General features: G+C 55.5%; 2 protein-coding genes across 3 annotated transcripts in view; both read left to right on the top strand.

The window, feature by feature from the left end:
• The first annotated feature begins 488 nt into the window (after positions 1-488).
• NRN1L (neuritin 1 like) lies at positions 489-3,570 on the top strand. The gene is made up of 3 exons (XM_030282354.4): positions 489-714; positions 2,848-3,010; positions 3,091-3,570. The coding sequence occupies exons 1-3, from the start codon at positions 657-659 to the stop codon at positions 3,371-3,373; spliced, it is 504 nt and encodes a 167-aa protein (XP_030138214.4). The 5' UTR covers positions 489-656; the 3' UTR covers positions 3,374-3,570.
• Positions 3,571-11,448: 7,878 nt separating this feature from the next.
• PSKH1 (protein serine kinase H1) overlaps positions 11,449-17,038 on the top strand; it is a 29,894-nt gene continuing 24,304 nt past the window's right edge. Inside the window, exons 1-3 of one of the 2 annotated variants that reach the window (XM_030282576.4) lie at positions 11,449-11,518; positions 12,858-13,020; positions 13,997-15,022. In XM_030282576.4, the coding sequence (XP_030138436.3) occupies positions 14,084-15,022 (939 nt within the window). In that variant the 5' untranslated portion in view covers positions 11,449-11,518; positions 12,858-13,020; positions 13,997-14,083. Of the gene's footprint in view, positions 11,519-11,546; positions 12,160-12,857; positions 13,021-13,996; positions 15,023-17,038 lie in introns of those variants that run through there. The other variant, XM_030282578.4, reaches the window with a different exon arrangement.

Below are 17,038 nucleotides of genomic sequence, written 5' to 3'. Positions count from 1 at the left end.
CACCGTTGCCTCTCTCTTCCCGGATTTTTTCCTGAGTCTCTGCTCAAGCTTTCCTGCTTGACTCCAGCAGGGCATAGTGATCTCTGCTTCCTGGGAGAGGCAGGAGGTGATGGTGGGATGCTGGCTGTGGGAAAGGGACATTAATTCCCCTTTTCACAGCAAAAATGTCTCTGGCTGTTCTTCCTTCCTGGAGAAGAAGAGGCTCTGGAAAGACCTACAGCAGCTTCCCAATACATAAAGGAGCTCCAATAGAGCTGGTAAAGGGCTTTGGACAAGGGTATAGAGTGACAGGGCAAGGATGAACGGCTTCACACTGACAGAGGGTAGGATTAGATTGGATATTAGGAAAAATTTATTCCCTGTGAGGACAGCGGGTGGCAGGTTGCCCCGTCCCTGGAAGTGTTCACAAGCCCAGCTTGCACAGGGCTGGAAGGTGTCTCTGCCGGGCTGGAACGAGATGCTTTTTACGGTCCCGTCCAACCCAAACCGCTCAGTGATTCCGTGAGCCGCAAGGGCCGAGGTCCAGCCCCGGGGCTCCTCCGCCGCTCGGCGGGGCGGGGCGTGCCGCGGGCGGGGCGGGGCCGGGGCGGGGCCGGGGCTGCCGGCAGCGGCGGCGGGCACGGAGCACACGGCGGCGGCGGCGCGGGGTCCGCACCATGGGCGGCGGCTGCTGGCGGCTGCTGGGCGTCGTGTGCCCGCTGCTCCTGCACCTCGGTGAGTGCCGCGGGACCGCTCCGAGCTCTCCCCGCCGGGGCTGGGGGGTGGCGGGTGGGAGCGAGACCCCGGCCGCGTCCCGCACCCTCTGTAGCTGCGCGGTGCCCGGTCGCCCCTCGGCTCAGCGATCCATTCGCTCTTGTCCCGTGGCCTGAGACCCGGGCAAGGTGGGAAGCGGCTTCGCGGCGCTGTCCGGGGTGTCTCTGCTCAGGCGGGGACAGTTCCCGAGCTCTGGATCTCCAGCCCTGTGTGCCCACCCCACGCAGCCGCTGGCTTTCCCCGCTGCCCTCGTTCACCGTAGGGCATCCTGGTCGCTGGGGGACTGTTATCCGGCAGGTCCTGCGCCTCACCGGCACCAGCGTGTCCCCTCCACACTCCCGCTCCTCCGAGAGCCGAGGGAGGATGCGGAGCACAGCGGTACCCAGTGACAAATCTCTCTGGGATTAACCTGGTCCGGCTGCACGGACGATGAAGGACATGGACCACCCTGGTGGATTTTAGGCTCAGAGGGTGGGTGACTCCGACCCTTCCCCAGGAGCAGCACGGCTTCACTCGCTGGGGAGCTCGGGATGCTCTGCAGCGCCCTGGGAAACTTCCTCCGTCTTTTCCCTTGGGCTTTCTCCCTGCCGGAGCCGGGGGCAGGTTTTTCCCCACGGTTTTGCAGCGGAGCAGCAGAGATGATTTACCCTCGTGCTTTCTCCTTCTTTGCTCGCCCTGCCCAGCCTCTGCCGAGGGATCTGAGAAGGGGGGGGGCTGGTGCCGGACCCTAGAGGAGCCCAGGAGGTGAAAACCTCAGCCTGCAGCAGGGACCAGCCGGCTGATGAGAGGCATCATCTGCCCAAGCTGCTGGGTCCTTGGGCTGGTGGGAGGCAGGCTTGTTGCCTGGCTGGGTGAAAAGAGGAGCAACGAATTCCACTTTCTCTATTGATACCTGCCATGTTTGTGACCCACGTGTCTGGCATCAGTCCGAGACTTTCCTCAGTGCTGTGCTCAGGGGGTTCTCCTTGCAAACTCCTGAAGTGCCCTGTGATCATGGTCAGGCTCTCCCTGGTGTTAATCTCGACCACAGGCACTTTGCTCAGGACCCTGTTCCAGGGGTGCAGGCATGGGATGCCAGCAGCAAGGCACACGGCTTCCTGCAGACATCCTGGCTGCATCCCTCACAGGGCTCTCCTCAATTAGAAACCTCGCTGGTGCACACCCATGTCACTTCCAAAACTCGTGTAACTCCTGTGAATTGCACAGGGACCCCACATCTTCTGGCCTGCAGGACCTCTGGGGCAGAGCTGAGGACCATGCAGGTTTTCTCTGTGACCCAGTCACACACCAGCTCCTTTTGAGCTTCCCACCGGTCGTGGATGCACTGGCAGTCCTCATGAAGACACCCTGTCACCCATTGCCCCGTGTCTGGCACCAGGGTTTGGCCAGTGCCGGGGGTGAATTGTTTGTAGAGCTGAGCAGGGAATTGGGGCTTCTCAGAATGAAGCAGCCAAACTTGCACTTGTGCCTTTTCCTTTTGTACTTTTTCCTCCTCTTTTCCTCCTCCGCTTCCCCTTCATGTTTTCCCTTTCCCTTTTCTCTTTATCCTTTCCCCTTTCCCGTTCACCTTTCCCCTTCCATCTTTCTCTTCCCCCTTCCCTGCCTTTCCTCTTTCCCTCCTTTTCCACTTTCCTTTTTCCTTTCCCCTTCTCCTTCCTCCTTCCCCTTTCTCTTTCTCTTTCCCACTTTCCCCTTTTCTTTCCCCCTTCCCCTTTGTTTTCCCCTTTCCCCCTCCTTCCCATTGCAGTCAGAGTAGGGACTCCAGCTTTCTGAGCCTTTGCTTTGGTTTTTTTCTGTTGTAGTCACAAATTAATCTTTGTGTCAGGGGATAAAGGCCGGGACAGATGGCTCTGGGGAGGCCCGAGGTGGCGCGGCCGCAGGAGCCCCGCGGGGAATGGCAGCATCGCTGCGGGGTCCGGGGCCAGGAGCGAAGGGTCACTGCGAGTGCCCAGGGAGGGGATGCCGGCGGTCCGGGGGCGTGTGGAAGCCTCTCGCCACATTTCAGAGCCCAGTGTCACCCCCACCCGGTGACACCCCCACGCCACGCTGCCCTGAGCCGGGCTGAGCTCGGTGTCTCCTCTCTGTGCCCCGCAGCCGCGAGCCAGGAGCCCGTCAGCATGGCGGGACAGTGCGACACCATCTACAAGGGCTTCGCCGAATGCCTGCTCAGCCTGGGGGAGAGCATGGCCCGCAGCGTCCGGCAGCAGCAGCAGGAGGAGGGCGGCGACGAGGCGCAGGAGCTGGAGGCCATCTGCAAGTGAGTGTCGCTGTGGGAGCCGCTGGGACGGTGGGGTCACCTGCCACCAGCATCGCCCCCATTGCCGCGCTGCTCCGCAGGTCCTGGGATGAGTTCCACACCTGCGCCAGCGAGGCGCTGTCGCGGTGCCCCGTGGAAGCGGCCACGGTCTGGGAGTCGCTGCGCCAGGAGTCCCGCAAGATCCAGTTCCAGGGGAACCTGCAGGAGCTGTGCAGCGCCCGGGGCCGCCTGGCCAGTGCCCAGAGCTCGCCGGCCTCTGAGACCAACCAGGCCACGCTGCGGGGCTCGGCCGCCGCCCTGCACCCCCGGCTGCCGGCCCTGCTGGCCCTGCTGGCCCTGCTGGCACTGCTGGCCCGGCTCTAGCCCTGCTGGCCCTGCTGACCCTGCTGGCCCGGCTCTAGCCCTGCCCGGCCGCGGGTGCCCAGGCAATGCCACCTGCCCCGGCTGCTGGCCGGTCCCGCCGCGCCCACCTCCCACCCGGGCATCCCTCGCCGGGCACGGTCCGCTCCTGCAGCACTTCAGATGGATTTATATTTATATTAAAAGACACTTTTACATTTCTCCTGTCTCTCTGCCATGGGATGCCCCTTGAGCCCCTCCCAAGCCCCGTGTTTGCTCTGGGGACTGGAGAGGAGATGCTCCCTGCACCAGTCCCCAAGAAGGGCCAGCGGGAGGGTCTGTGACTACTTTCCTCCAGTGTAGTCCATGGGACCATGGACAGCCCCGGGAATGGGTGATTCCCACTGCCCTGGTGCTCCGTGACTGCTGCTTTTCAGGGCTGGGCATAGCAGATATTCCCTTTAGAGGTGAGTCAAATGTTTTATTCATTTCAAAGAGCACCTTAGGAAAACACAGGGTGCAGATTTCTTTGTCTTTTTGGCAGCCAAGAACTTGTCCTCTGATGGGCAACTCCAGTGACATTTTCTGTTTTCCACCCCTTTTATTTTGGTCTTGCTGTATTCATGGTCATGAAGAAAAGTATGGTTTGCAGGGAAGAGAGGGTTTTTGGGTTTTTTTATAACCAAGATGATGGAGGTAAAAAAGCTAGGGAACTGGAAATCTCATCCAGGTTCACAGGGAACTTGTCAAAGTTAAGCCAAGATGATTTGTGGGCATTTAACTTGGCTAAACTTGTATCTATCAGTGGAAGATGCTCTAATTCCCATCCTTGTTGCTGTTACGCTGAAAAGTTAGGATATTTTTCCCAGCTACTAAAGCCCAGAGTGCAAACCAGCTCCCCTAGGCCTGGGCGGGCCAGGCGTCCTCCCCGCTCTCCTGGGCACAGCCTTCACTCCCCACCCATCGCCTAAAGGGCCACTGGAATTGCAAATGGGCCACCCCAGCTGTGGCACAGATCACAGCTCCTTGCTGGTGTGGCCCCCCAGCAGCAGTGGTGGGTAAATCTGGCTGGCATGTGGGAAACCATCCCACTTGGGAAAGGCAACCAAATCCTCTGGCCAACACCACGAGTGCCCCCGCTCTGAGGATTGCTCCAGGCTCAGCAGAGGGCAGGAGCCATGAGCTCCTGTGTACTGTGGGTAGCGAGTTGCTGCTGTTTCTGTGATTTCCATGACTTTGAGGCTGTCCCAAAAACATTCCAGCAGCTGGGCAGCTGGGCACATGGTTTTGGCCTGGGGAAGCTTTTGCCACGCTGTTCTGTGGCTGAAAGCTCAGTAATCACTGTCCGCATTGAGGCGGGGAAAAATATTGCTTGTTTCATCCTAAAGCTTCTTCCTGTGAGGTCTGGTAACTTAAATATGTGATTGGTCACCTCTGGGATGTCACCCTGGTTGTCCCAGCCCTCTGCCAGTCCTGGGTCTGGGAAACACTAACAGGATTGCTGGTTCATCCCATGGGGCTGAGTGGTTCCTGCCGATCCCTCAGCTCTGTGTGGGGCTCTGTGTTTATTTCCCGTTGTTTATCTCACTAACCAGCCTGGAGCTGGCTGGGGCCACACAAAACATCTGGTCTCCCAGCAGCTCTTGCTGGGGGAAGATGCTGATCCCGGGGCCGGTGCCCCGTGGGACAGGGGGCAAGACACCACCCCAGCTCTCCTGATGCAGCAGCTGCCGCTCCCCGTGTTTAACGCCAGCGCCGGGGGGATAATCCGCCGGTTCTTGCCTTCCCAGTTCCTGACAATCCTGTGTTTAAGGGTGAATTAGTGCCGGATCCCGGCAGGGTGGATAAGAGGATAAACGCCGGCACGCACCGCGCAGCGCCCGCCGGCACCTCCAAGGGGGTGGGAGCGGTGGGATCGCAGTGGGGCCAGGGAGAGTCACCAGCGGGGTGCTGTGACAGGCTGCCACCACGATGGTGACACTTGCAGACAACAAACTGTGCTGCTTCAATCCAGCCAGAATCAAAGCCTGGGAAGATCCGTGCACACCCACTGAACACCCCGGGTGTTTCACCCTGTGTGTGCAGAGACACACCACAGAAGGTCCCATGGCCTGGAAAATGTCACCGTACATGTCACAGACCCTTGGCTATGTCACCACGTGGCCTGAGCACCAGCACTTGTCACCACACATGGCTCACACCTTTGTGTCTTGCAGCTGAAAGGCGTCACCGTGTCACCACACAGCCTGCAGGCACGGATGGCTCTGGGAAGCCAGGGCTGGGGTTTGGGCGTGCTGGAAAAGGGTGGGCCTGTGGGTCACCACTGCTTGGTGACACTGCACGTGCAAGAGTCCACAGCAAAGCACTGCCCAAACCCCGGTGTCTCCTGTCCCCCCAGTCCTCCTTCAGGGAGGTGCCTGCAGGCCCAAGGGCAGCAGCGTGACAGCAAGGTGGGCACGCTGACCCCAGGAAAGCTCTCTGGTGCTCCAAAACTGGGACATTGAGCCAGTGTCTGTCTTTCCTTTTTGTCTAAGGGTTTGGGACAGTCCTGCAGCTGTGTCCTGCTGTGGGAGGGGACAACATCCACGTTCCTGTCCCCAGAACAAACAGCTGTCTCCCTGCATGCTGACAGCATCTTAAAGCAACTGTCCAGGCTGAAAGGAGCGGGTGGTGGGGAATGAGAGCGGTGGACCCCGGCAGCGGGAGCCTTTGGAGCACCCACTGTGCTGTGAAACCCCTTGCTCTGGTTACGAAACTCCGGTGACCTACTTTACACTCCCTGCTTTTGTTCTTAATTCCCAGATATGGCTGCTCTCCAGATTTTGCCCATCAAGGCAAATTAATTGGAGTAGATCCTAATTTGCTCTCTGCTATTCTTTGGGCAGAAGATTAAATGCTCTGCAGACATTATCTCCCTCTCTCTTCTCTAAGAGACAAACCTGAATTAATAAAAAAAGAAAAAAAAAGGGATAAAGGCCAGCTGAGTCCAGCTGAGTTGGTGTTTGAATTCACTTTTTGTAATCGCAGAAGGGGCCAGGGAGGCCCTCGTGTCCCTGGGCAGCTGGAACCAGATGGTGACACTATTCTAGGTGGCTGTGTGAGTGAGACAGCACATGTGGCACAGTGACATGAGGGCCGACCTCCCACCGTGCCGCCCAACACCTCTGCCACACGATGGCTGAACCCTCCATTCCTTCACCCAGGGAAATTCCTCCTGATGAAGGTGCCAGCTGGGGAACTACTCTTCACCTGTGGGGATGCACTTGGGTTTCTCTAACTGGATAGACTGGTGTGGAGGCCACCAGCAGAAGGGGGATGGCTCCTTGCCCTTCCATGGCCAGTGCCACTGTCCCAGTCTGGCATCTCCAACCAGGCACCAGTTTCACCACCTCCAGCTTCACTGGCACCCCAGAGGAGCAGGAGCATTGCAAAACAAGCACAGCCTGGAGGACACTATGTCACAGCGCTGGCCCGTGTCCGAGTTTGCATGGGGATTTCTGCAGAACCAAATGTCCAACTTCCCGTAAGGAAACACCAAAAGACAACCTCAATCCCCGTGGATCGGAGGCAGTGGGAACAGCTGAGCCGGAGTCACCTCTGCCGTGGGGGCTGTGTTCAGCCCCCCGCCTGGCACCCATCTGCACTCTGCTTTGGGGATGTTTTATTCTCCAGAGAGGCATATGGAAAGTTGGATTTCTTTTTTAAGCAGCTTTAATTGAACATCCTCCCACTACGACCTCTGCTCAGCCTTGCCGGGACAACCTTGACCTCTGGCCTGGCATGGCCACTGAGGCTTGGGCTCGCTGCCACACAGGGCAGGGCAGCTTGGAGGAAATCCAGGTTTCTTGCTTCACACCATCCATTTGGTGGCAGATGAGGGGTCCCATTTTCCTGGCTTCCTATGGCCTGGCACAGCAGGAAGCCCCAGGATCCCCAAATTGTCCCACGCCCAGGATGTGCAGCAGTGTCCCAGACAGCTTTGTGGTGCTGGGGGAGGGGGATGCTGGAGGTGCTTCCAGCCATTCCCACCACTCCACAGGGAATTACAGCTTGTTGCACCCCAGGGAGACTCTGGAGTCAGCTGGCAGCACCACAGGCGGGTGTGGGATGCAAAGGGGGCACTGAAGTTCTCACTCCAAGCAGGGTTAATGCTGGTGCTGGAGCCAGCTCTGGAGCATCTCTGCACCTCCAGGGAGAGAGGATCCTCCACGTGTGGGCACCCAGCATTGCCCTGCTGGCCCCAGCCTGCCTTTAGCAGCTTCCAAAGGAGAAGCCCTGAAGAAGCCATTAACAGGAGATACAAAACTCTAAGGGAGCCCATCCTTGCAGAGGGGTGAGGGCTCTCAGGAGGGACCAGCCATGCTGCAGGACCAGGGGAGCAGTGGCCTGGGGTTCCACTCCTTGGAAGTGTTCAAGGATAGAGCTCTGAGCAACCTGGTGTGCTGGAAGCTGTCCCTGCCCATGGCAGGGAGTTTGGAAGTGGATAACCTTTAAAGGTCCTTTCCAACACAAACCATCCCAGGATTCTGTGACTCTTCACACAGACATTCCTGCCTCAGGGGCTGAATCCTTCCCATGGGGCTGGGGGCAGGCTGTAGGTCTTCAGAGCTGGCAGGAGATTTCTGAAGGGGTCAACACTGAAGAGTAAGGGGAGGCTCCTCTCCAGGGAGAGCAGCATCTTAGAAGGGAGAAGATTAAAAAAAAAAACAAAACCAAAAAAAAAAAAAAAACCAAAAAACAAAAAAAACCAAAACAAAACAAAAAAACCCCCAAAAAAAGTAAAAAAGACAAGCAGACAACAGCCCGTTTGGCAGGAAAACCCACTGTTAGACCCTGCCCAAGCACAGCACTGCTTTGTGAGTGTGTCAGAAACCTGTTACCAGTCCCCTCTTGGAGGAGGGAGAAAAAAACCCTTTTTTTTTTGGCTGGAGCAGTGCTGGTGGGAGCCCAGGCACGCAGAGCCTGGCAGGATGAGCGGCTGTGGAGCCTCTCAGTGCTCAGAGCTTCACAGCTGGTGGCCCCAGCAGCAAGGTGCCTATCCCAGTCAGAAATCTTCCTACTGTAGCTGCAGAAAAGGCTCTAGATGGAATAACAGGCATCAGGAATCAACAGGCAGTGACACCAAAGTCAAAGTGGGTGCCTGACCTGGCAGCCAGTGGATCACACGGATGAGCAGACAGTTCCCTGCCTCGTCCCTGGGTGTTTTGCCAGGAGGATGTTGGCTTTGTGCAATGTCTGGTGTGAAGCTCTCTTGGCTCCAGTGGGTCTCAGAGCACCACCACAGCATAAATAATAGAAGAGCTGCTGTGGCTGAGGTTCTCAGAAGTCCATGGTTCTGGCCCAAGGGTTCGATGCCTGTTGGCTCTTTGATATTTTTCAGCGGTGATAGACCCGGAGCAGCCTCATTCAGTTCTCCCGTGAGGCTGGTCAGGAAACAAAGCTGTGAGGAAGTGACTAATGGAAGAGGCATCCCCTGAGGGAAACATCCTTGCCGAGCACTTATCCCTGTGTGAGCATCCCTGGCCAAGGTGAGGCAGCCCACTGCTCTGCACCCGTCAGCCAGGATGACAGAGGAACACTCTGGTGGAGCCAAGCTGACCTTGAGAAACAGCCTAAAGTAACAGGATCACCTTAAACAGGAACGCGTGCAGGGTTTCACATGTCAGACACAGGTCAAGCCGCCTCTCAGGGACAGTGCTGGGGATGAGTGGCTGGGGAAACATCTCCATAAAGAAAGTGAGGGGATTAGAGGGCTGAAAACCTACCAGCAGCACCATTACTGTGTGGGACAACAAGAACTGGGGACTTTCCCTTGCAGAGAACTGCACAACTCGCCAGATCTGTTAATTCCAGCCCAGGCAGCCCCCTCTCCACCCTCACACATTTCCACACCTTGTTGGGATTTACACCGAGAAGCAGCTGATGACAATAACGTGCATCAGCAGGTACAACTTTTACCATATTATGACTTACTAATCATTTTGAAACAGCTGAAGATCCCAGGAGCATTAAAATAAACCCGGCTATTTTTAAAAGCATGGTAGGAGTGTGAAAATAGCCTCGCTCCACCTGAACCGCCTCGGGAATGACGTGACAGCCAGGCTGGAAAACAAGCCCGACAGCATCGCTTTTGTATGTCCCCGGGGGAAAGGAGTGCCGTCAGCATCCTGCAAGGTGTCATCCCTCCTCTCCCTGCTCTCAGGTCATCCAGGGCCGGGACGTGGAGTGTTCTGTTTGAGGATGAGGAAAGGATATGAGGAAGCAAGCCCACAGGCAGTTACCAAGCAAACTTTGCGGGTTTTGTGGCACTTAGCTGGGGCAAAGAAAGGAGAAAGGAATGTGCCTCGTTATTCTGCTGTGCACAAGAGCTATCCCACAGGGCCCGGGTTTTCCCTGCCAGGGAAAAGCACCAATGCTTCCGGACAATTCTCTTGCAAAGGGAATGTTTTTCCAGAGTCCCGCAGCGCAGCGGGGAGCCCTCGGAGCTGCTCCATGGGCTGCGGGCTCCAAGGCGCTGCTGGGGAGCTGTCGGAGCTGGATTTGGCTCCAAAGAGGAGACACTGTGGCGGCTCTTCCAGGGCAGGAGCGTGGGGAGCAGGAACATCGCCCCTGCCAGGGGCCACCGGCTGAGCCCACGGGGCTGAAGAGGGTCCCAGTGCTGCAAAATGCGGATTATGTCAATATTGCCTTAAGGCAGGATGTTCTTTGATGTAAGACTTTTGTGCACTTTCAAATCTAATCAGCGGAACAGCCAGCAGCCAATACCTCTCACTCAAGAATATCCTGGAACTATCAAGATTTAGGGATGTAATAAACTAAGATGTTGATGTTTGCCTAGGTAAACATTGCCAACTTGGCAAAGTACTCCTCGTCCGTGTATCTTAGAGCTGAGCTGTCTTCATGGTAACATTAAAATTCATGCTATGGGTCAAAAAGCCCAGGTGAAGGTCCTTCCTCTGAGCATGAGTAGAAGTTACCTGGAGTTTTTAATTTCTATGGAAATTGCTAACCAATCTTAATAGAGGGGCTGTCCTTGGGAAGTTACTAACCCTGAGTTTCTCTGAGTAAATAGTGGCACAGAAAGTCTGATGTGGTGTGCTGGATTTGTGGAATAGCACCGAGCACCCAGGCTGGGGCAGCTCTGAAAGAAACAATCCACGTCCCTCTGAGTGTGTCATTATCGGCTCGGTGCACACCAATAACGAGCCCGATTTTGTGGGTAACAGCAGGTCCAGAGCAGTGAGGGCCCTGGGGTGCATGGGGGTGAGGAGTTCCAGGGGCCTGTGGGGCTGAGGAGTCCGGGATGGGGATGAGGGGTCCCAGAGCCCTGAGGGGTGCCAGGCGGGGCTCAGGGGCCCCAGGGGCTGCTGTGAGGCCCAGGGCCCCTCACACCCCGGAGCCCTTCAGTCCCCGACCTCCTCACGTCCCCGGAGCCCCTCACACCCCCACCCACTCACACTCCCGGAGCCCTTCACACCCCGAAGCCCATCCCGCTCCCCGAGCCCCTCACACCCCCGGAGCCCCTCACACCCCCGGAGCCCCCACTCCCCAAGCCCCTCAGTCCCCGACCCCCTCACGTCCCCGGAGCCCCTCACACCCCGACCCACTCACACCCCCGAGCCCCTCACACCCCGGAGCCCCTCACAGCCCGAGCCCCTCACACCCCCGAGCCCCTCACACCCCCGGAGTCCTTCACGCCCCCGAGCCCCTCACACCCCCGGAGCCCCTCACACCCCGAGCCCCTCACACACCCCGAGCCCCTCACACCCCCGGAGCCCCTCACACCCCGAGCCCCTCACACACCCCGAGCCCCTCACGCCCCCGGAGCCCCTCACGCCCCCGGAGCCCCTCACACCCCCGGAGCCCCTCACACTCCCCGAGTCCCTCACACCCTCTGAGCCCCTCACGCCCCCGAGCCCCTCACAGCCCGAGTCCCTCACACCCCGAGCCCCTCACACCCCGAGCCCCTCCCTCCCCGGGCGGGCGCTACCCGTGGCCCCGCCAGGGGGCGCTAAGGCGCCCCGCCCCCCCCGCGCCTCGGCCCCGCCCTCCCCGCGCCTCGCCCCGCCCCCCGCCCTCTCCGCCAATCGCCGCGCGCGGTGTCCCCGCCCCTCGGGCGTCCCCGGCGCGCGGTGATGACGTCGGAGGCGGAGCCGCGGCGCGGCCGAGGTGAGTCCGGGATCGGCGCCCCGGGACCGCCCGGCCCGGCCCCGGTTCGGCCCCGGTTCCCCTCCCTTTCCTTCCCTCCCTCCCTCACTCCCGCGTCGGCAGTGGTGCGGCCCGGCAAGCGCGGGCGCGGCGGGCCCCGGCGTCTCAGCCCTGCCGCTGCCCGGGGCGCTGGGCCGCGGGGACGGGCGGGCCGGGAGGGAGCCCTGCCCGCTCCCGGAGCGTCCCCTCAGGGGGACGGGCCCGGTGCTTCCCAGGCCTGGAGCCGAACCTGCTGCGGGACGAGCTCCCGGCACCGGCCCGGCCCTGGGTCCGCTTTGCAGTGTAGCGACAAACGGCCTGGGCTGGGAGGAGTTCTGACAACAAACGGGTTTGGGAATCCCGGTGGGTTTGGCTGATTCTGGCCAGCCCATGGCTCCGGCACAGTTGTCCCAGCCCCGGGTTTTCCCTCCGAAATGCACCAGGAGCTCGCAGTGGGCATGCCAGGTTATGCCAGGTTTACGCCAGGCAGCGAGAGGCACGATGGAGATGCGTTAGTGAGACGGCAGCGAGGAGCCCGATCTGCAAGGGGAGCAGCATCAATCCCATCCCATGGGCCTTCCCAGCACCTCCAGCTGTGGCTCAGAGAGTTTGCCACGCGCTGAGTATGTGATTTCCCACTCAGAGAGCTTGTAATGCTTGTAATTTGTCATCGTTCCTTTCCCCACGTTCTTGGTGATTACTGCACAGGAGCATGTCCTGCACTAATGTGGAGTTAAGCATTTTGTTGCTGACTCTGGCTCTGTAGCCTTCACTGAAACACTTAAGTCTACAAAGAAGAGACACTACATGCTGGAGTTGCTGCCAGATCTCAGTTAATGCCATTAGTGGATTTATAGATGGTATTTTCAAGTGTTTAATTCTTCTGTTTGGTTTTATTTATGGGTGGGATAGTTTACTCCAGTCCTTCTCTAGATGTTGAATTACTCTGTAATAATCTCATTTATGGATGCTCTCATTCCATTTCTTTGTTAACTTAAAATGCCTTAAGGTTCAGTAATGCTTGAAAAAACAGTCCATGGGAGGCATTGTTCAGGAATAGCCAGAGCTCTTAATTTTTCATCATGCTGCTTTAATCTGAATGAAGCCCCATGTCCAGGGCAGTGCTTGGTGCAAGTCAGCCAAGCTTTCTGTGAAGTTGTTTTTTATTTCTGCTGCTGCACCCTACTACAGACATGTCTGTGCATGGCTGGGATGTTTGACTTCAGGGTGCTGCCAGGAGGGAACTTCTCCCTTGAGAAATTACTTTGATGATGTTTGATTATAAAACTGAATCTTAACTAAAGCCTGGTTTTCTTTCCAGGTTGGATGAAGAGTCTGAACTTCTTCCAGGTGTCCCTTTGAAACATTTCTTATTTCTCCACTTGCTTCTCCCAATGGAAAACCAACTGGGTTTCCTTTTCTGCTGTTCATGCTGAGCAGTGTCTTGGAGAGGTGGTGCATGAGTGGAGATACACCTGGTGATGGTAAGACCTAAAATCACATTTTCAGTGATATTTTCCAGTCATATTGTTTTAATCAGCACATAAAGACTTGCCCAAGTGCAGCTGGTTTGGTTTTATTGGAGTACAGTGTGATGAAGAAGTGCTCCTAGTCTGGAACAGCTGGTAGGAATTCCACTTCTTACAGGCAGCTCTGTGTGGAAAACCAGGAATGCCACTTGGTGCCTAAAGATGTAAAATAAAGCAAAATTGAGATTGTTGAAAGATGTGAAAGCCCACCTTGATTTCTCAGGGTTTGCAGGATGAGGGACTTGCTGACTAAAAGCTGCTCTGGGCAAGTGAACATCTCCATTTTAGCAGGACCTTAAAACCAGTGTGCCTCTGTCTCCATATTCCCTGCCTCTTCTGCTGCTCCATTGATCCCCAGCAGCAAAGTAGAGAGAGGTTTAAGACAGTGTACAAATTCAATATAATGAAAATCTTGGGAAGATGCTTTCAATATACAAGTTGCTGGGGTACTCTGTGGACCTTCTGGTGAGCAAACTCAGAACTAAAGGGTTTGGATTGGCTGCCGACTGAGAAAGTTGAGTAGATCTAGCAAAACTAAAGAAAATGCTTGACTTTTTCCTTTATTAGTTTTTAATTAAGCAATTGTGTCTGGACTAAAAGACCTCCAGAAGTCTTATGCAGCCTCAACTGTTCTGTGACTGATTCAGGGCTCAGAAGGGAGCAGAAAACAAACAGTCCCTCATAAAGAGAGATGCTGTGTGATTTCCATGGACACATCTGTTCTGACCACGATTGGGTATTTGTAGGCAGTGCCTTCACTCACTTGTGATGAAAGCAGCAGAGCACTGTGCATGTTCTGTAGTAGAGAGAAGTGAAAATCCCATATTCTCAGTTTGTGATAGCCTGGCCCTATTGTTTTGATTTTCCCCTCTGTTTGAATCTTTACTACCTTGATTCCTCTTTATTTGTTCCTTCTCATTCTTTGTCTAAGATTCAGATGTGGGAATCACCCCGGATGTGGTTGCTGCTGGTGCTCCCCTGGGAACATGCCTTGATAGGGAATTAACACCAGTCAGTGATGGGCTGTGGGACAAGCAAAGTGCTTCCCGAGCCTCCCAAAGATGTGCAGCTGGACCTGGTTAAAAAAGTCGAGCCTTACACCGGCCACAGTGACATATACAAGCATTTCATCAAAGATGACTGCGGGGCTGTCATCAAAGCTGGCTCTCCCTCCCCTCCGCATCACACCAACCCCTATCCCGGGAACGCCCTGCCCGCCCAGCAGCCCGAGCCCCGCAAGAACAAAGTGGCCAAGTACCGCACCAAGTTCGACCCGCGAGTGACGGCCAAGTACGACATCAAAGCGCTGATCGGGAGGGGCAGCTTCAGCCGCGTGGTGCGGGTGGAGCACAAGGCCACCAAGCAGCCCTACGCCATCAAGATGATCGAGACCAAGTACCGGGAGGGCCGGGAGGTGTGCGAGTCGGAGCTGAGCGTCCTGCGGCGCGTGCGCCACACCAACATCATCCAGCTGATCGAGGTGTTCGAGACCCAGGACCGCGTGTACATGGTCATGGAGCTGGCCACCGGCGGGGAGCTCTTCGACCGCATCATCGCCAAGGGCTCCTTCACCGAGAGGGACGCCACGCGCGTGCTGCAGATGGTGCTGGACGGGGTGAGGTACCTGCACACGCTGGGGATCACCCACCGCGACCTGAAGCCGGAGAACCTCCTGTACTATCACCCGGGAACGGACTCCAAGATCATGATCACGGACTTCGGGCTGGCGAGCGCGCGGAAGAAAGGCGACGACTGCCTGATGAAAACCACGTGTGGGACCCCGGAGTACATCGCTCCTGAGATCCTGGTCAGGAAGCCCTACACGAACTCCGTGGACATGTGGGCGCTGGGGGTGATCTCGTACATTCTCCTCAGCGGCACGATGCCCTTTGAGGACGACAACCGCACCCGCCTGTACCGGCAGATCCTGAAGGGAAAGTACAGCTACTCAGGCGAGGTGAGTGCGCTGAGGGGCAGTCAGGCAAGAAGCTCTCCCTAGGGTCTCTGTGATGACCAAAAGCTGGTTGTCTTGTGGGTGGTAACATTACCAGGGGTAAAAAATCTGCGATTCTGGCTTTTAAAATCCTTTCCCATTTTCTGTCTGCTCCCAGTACAGCATAGCGAGCTCCTTTAAAAAAACACGTGCACAGGAGGAAACTTGCTGTAGAACAGAACTGGGATGTTTCTGGGCTTCTAGCTGGGGGGACCTTGGCTGTGATAAGCTGCTGTTAGAGGCTTTGCAGTTGAAAATTGTGCCGGGGTCTTTGAAATGTGGCACATGTATCATTAGTCTGATTTCTGTCACAAACTCAAGTGTAGTATGGAAAATAGCTTTGCTGAAAGACAAGGTTGTGGCAGGCACTTCTTCCACCTGGAGATAGGAATTTTTCAGAAATTGGTCTGCATTGCTTCCTGAGCTTGGTATGTGAGAAAATGGAGGATTGAAGGATAGTTTTCATAGGTAAGTATGCAAAGAAGAGCCTTGGGGGATAATTTTTAGGCATTCTGTAAATGATAGTGAGGCCTGAAGGTGCTTCTTGCTCTTCAGAAGAAATAATTTGAAGTTAAGCACTTGTAAATAACATCTTCACACTTCTGATCAAAACCCTATTGATATTAGGAATGAGTGTTGCTATTGTCATGTTCTTCCTTGCCATGCCCTTGACTATTGAGTGCAGGTCTGTGTTCTCAGGATAAAGATACAGAGTTGAAAAGCATGTGTAGAAAGGCAGTGTGAATAACCAAAGGCATGGCCTGGCTTCTGTTTGAAGAATGAGTGAACAGACTAGGGCTTTACCTCCAAAAAAATTATCATTTGAAGGGGGTCTGATCAAGCTCAGTGTAGCCATAGGCAATCTGGAGAGAATGAATTGAGTGTTTTGAAGATTCCCTGGGGTAATTTACTTTGATGTCCACTGGTCTTTGTACCAGAACAGACTGGTTTTGAGAAATATTGTGAATTGCAACTAGGCCACTGGAGACTTGTTGGTTGTACATGCAGAGGTAGCACATGTGCCACAGAGAAAGCATTAAACTCTCTATTTTGAAAGTCAGTGCACAAGCCTGAGGCATTTTGCTTGTTATGCCACCACAATTTACACACTTCAGGAGGCTGTTATGGATACTGTGTGTGACATGAGTGGTTATTTTGGAAAGCTGTCGATACTTTACTGCTTGGAAAGCAAATATGTGTCAGCCAGCAGCCTGTATCTGTTGCCTGGATGCTTTCTATTCCTCTAGAGCCAGGGAAAATGGATGCTTTAATTTACCAATGTAATTAAGCCTATGCCCCTAAATTGCAGGGTGCTTGACTGTAGGCAGGTATTGGCAGGAGATGCAGTAAAGAGGCTGCTCATTTTGTGAATAATTTCTAGGAGAAGACAAAGTGAGCCAGAGGTTTAAAGGTGTCTGCTGTGTTTCCCACAATCTTGCCAGCACTATTAAAGCCATCTTTGGGGTTTTTGAATGCTTCCAGGTTTTTGGTGTTCACAGACAATGGCTATTCTTTCTTTATGTTACACTGGAGGAAATGGGAAGATGTCAGAAATGAGGCTATTGATAAGTTTGTCAGACTAATGGGAATGGCAGGAGCTAAGTCCTGCTTTTCTTTGGAGTAGGAGTGGGCAGAATACTCGAGTGCATTGCTGACAGCATCTGTCTTGGATGGATGCAGGAGCACAGGTTTCATGGGAGCAACTGCTTTTCTTCTCTGTGATCTGAAAGCTGAGGATCTGAAACAAAAGAGGAAATGTTGAAAGAAGCCTGTGAACTACAGAGCTGACAGGCTGAGCTGTGTGTGGCTCAGACAAGTTCCAGTGGGGAAGGAGGGAGCTGTCTTCAAGCTGTACCATGGCAGGCAGCAGCAGCGCCCTGAGTCTCGGTGCAGAGTCCTGCTTTTTGAAAAGTCTGACCCCAAAACCTGGGCTCAGAGGACAAAGCTGAATTGAAAGAGGAACAAAAGCCAAGATGCATG

The sequence above is a fragment of the Taeniopygia guttata genome, chromosome 11 (genome assembly GCF_048771995.1).
Source record: "Taeniopygia guttata chromosome 11, bTaeGut7.mat, whole genome shotgun sequence".
NCBI classification, from domain to species: Eukaryota; Metazoa; Chordata; class Aves; order Passeriformes; family Estrildidae; genus Taeniopygia; species Taeniopygia guttata.
This window is presented reverse-complemented; position numbering and strand designations above follow the sequence as displayed.

Coding starts and splice junctions, on each gene's coding strand:
- NRN1L (XM_030282354.4), top strand. CDS start 657: ATGGGCGGCGGCTGCTGGCGGCTGCTGGGCGTCGTGTGCCCGCTGCTC. Junction 715..2,847: donor CCCGCTGCTCCTGCACCTCG/GTGAGTGCCGCG, acceptor TGTGCCCCGCAG/CCGCGAGCCAGGAGCCCGTC. Junction 3,011..3,090: donor GAGCTGGAGGCCATCTGCAA/GTGAGTGTCGCT, acceptor GCTGCTCCGCAG/GTCCTGGGATGAGTTCCACA.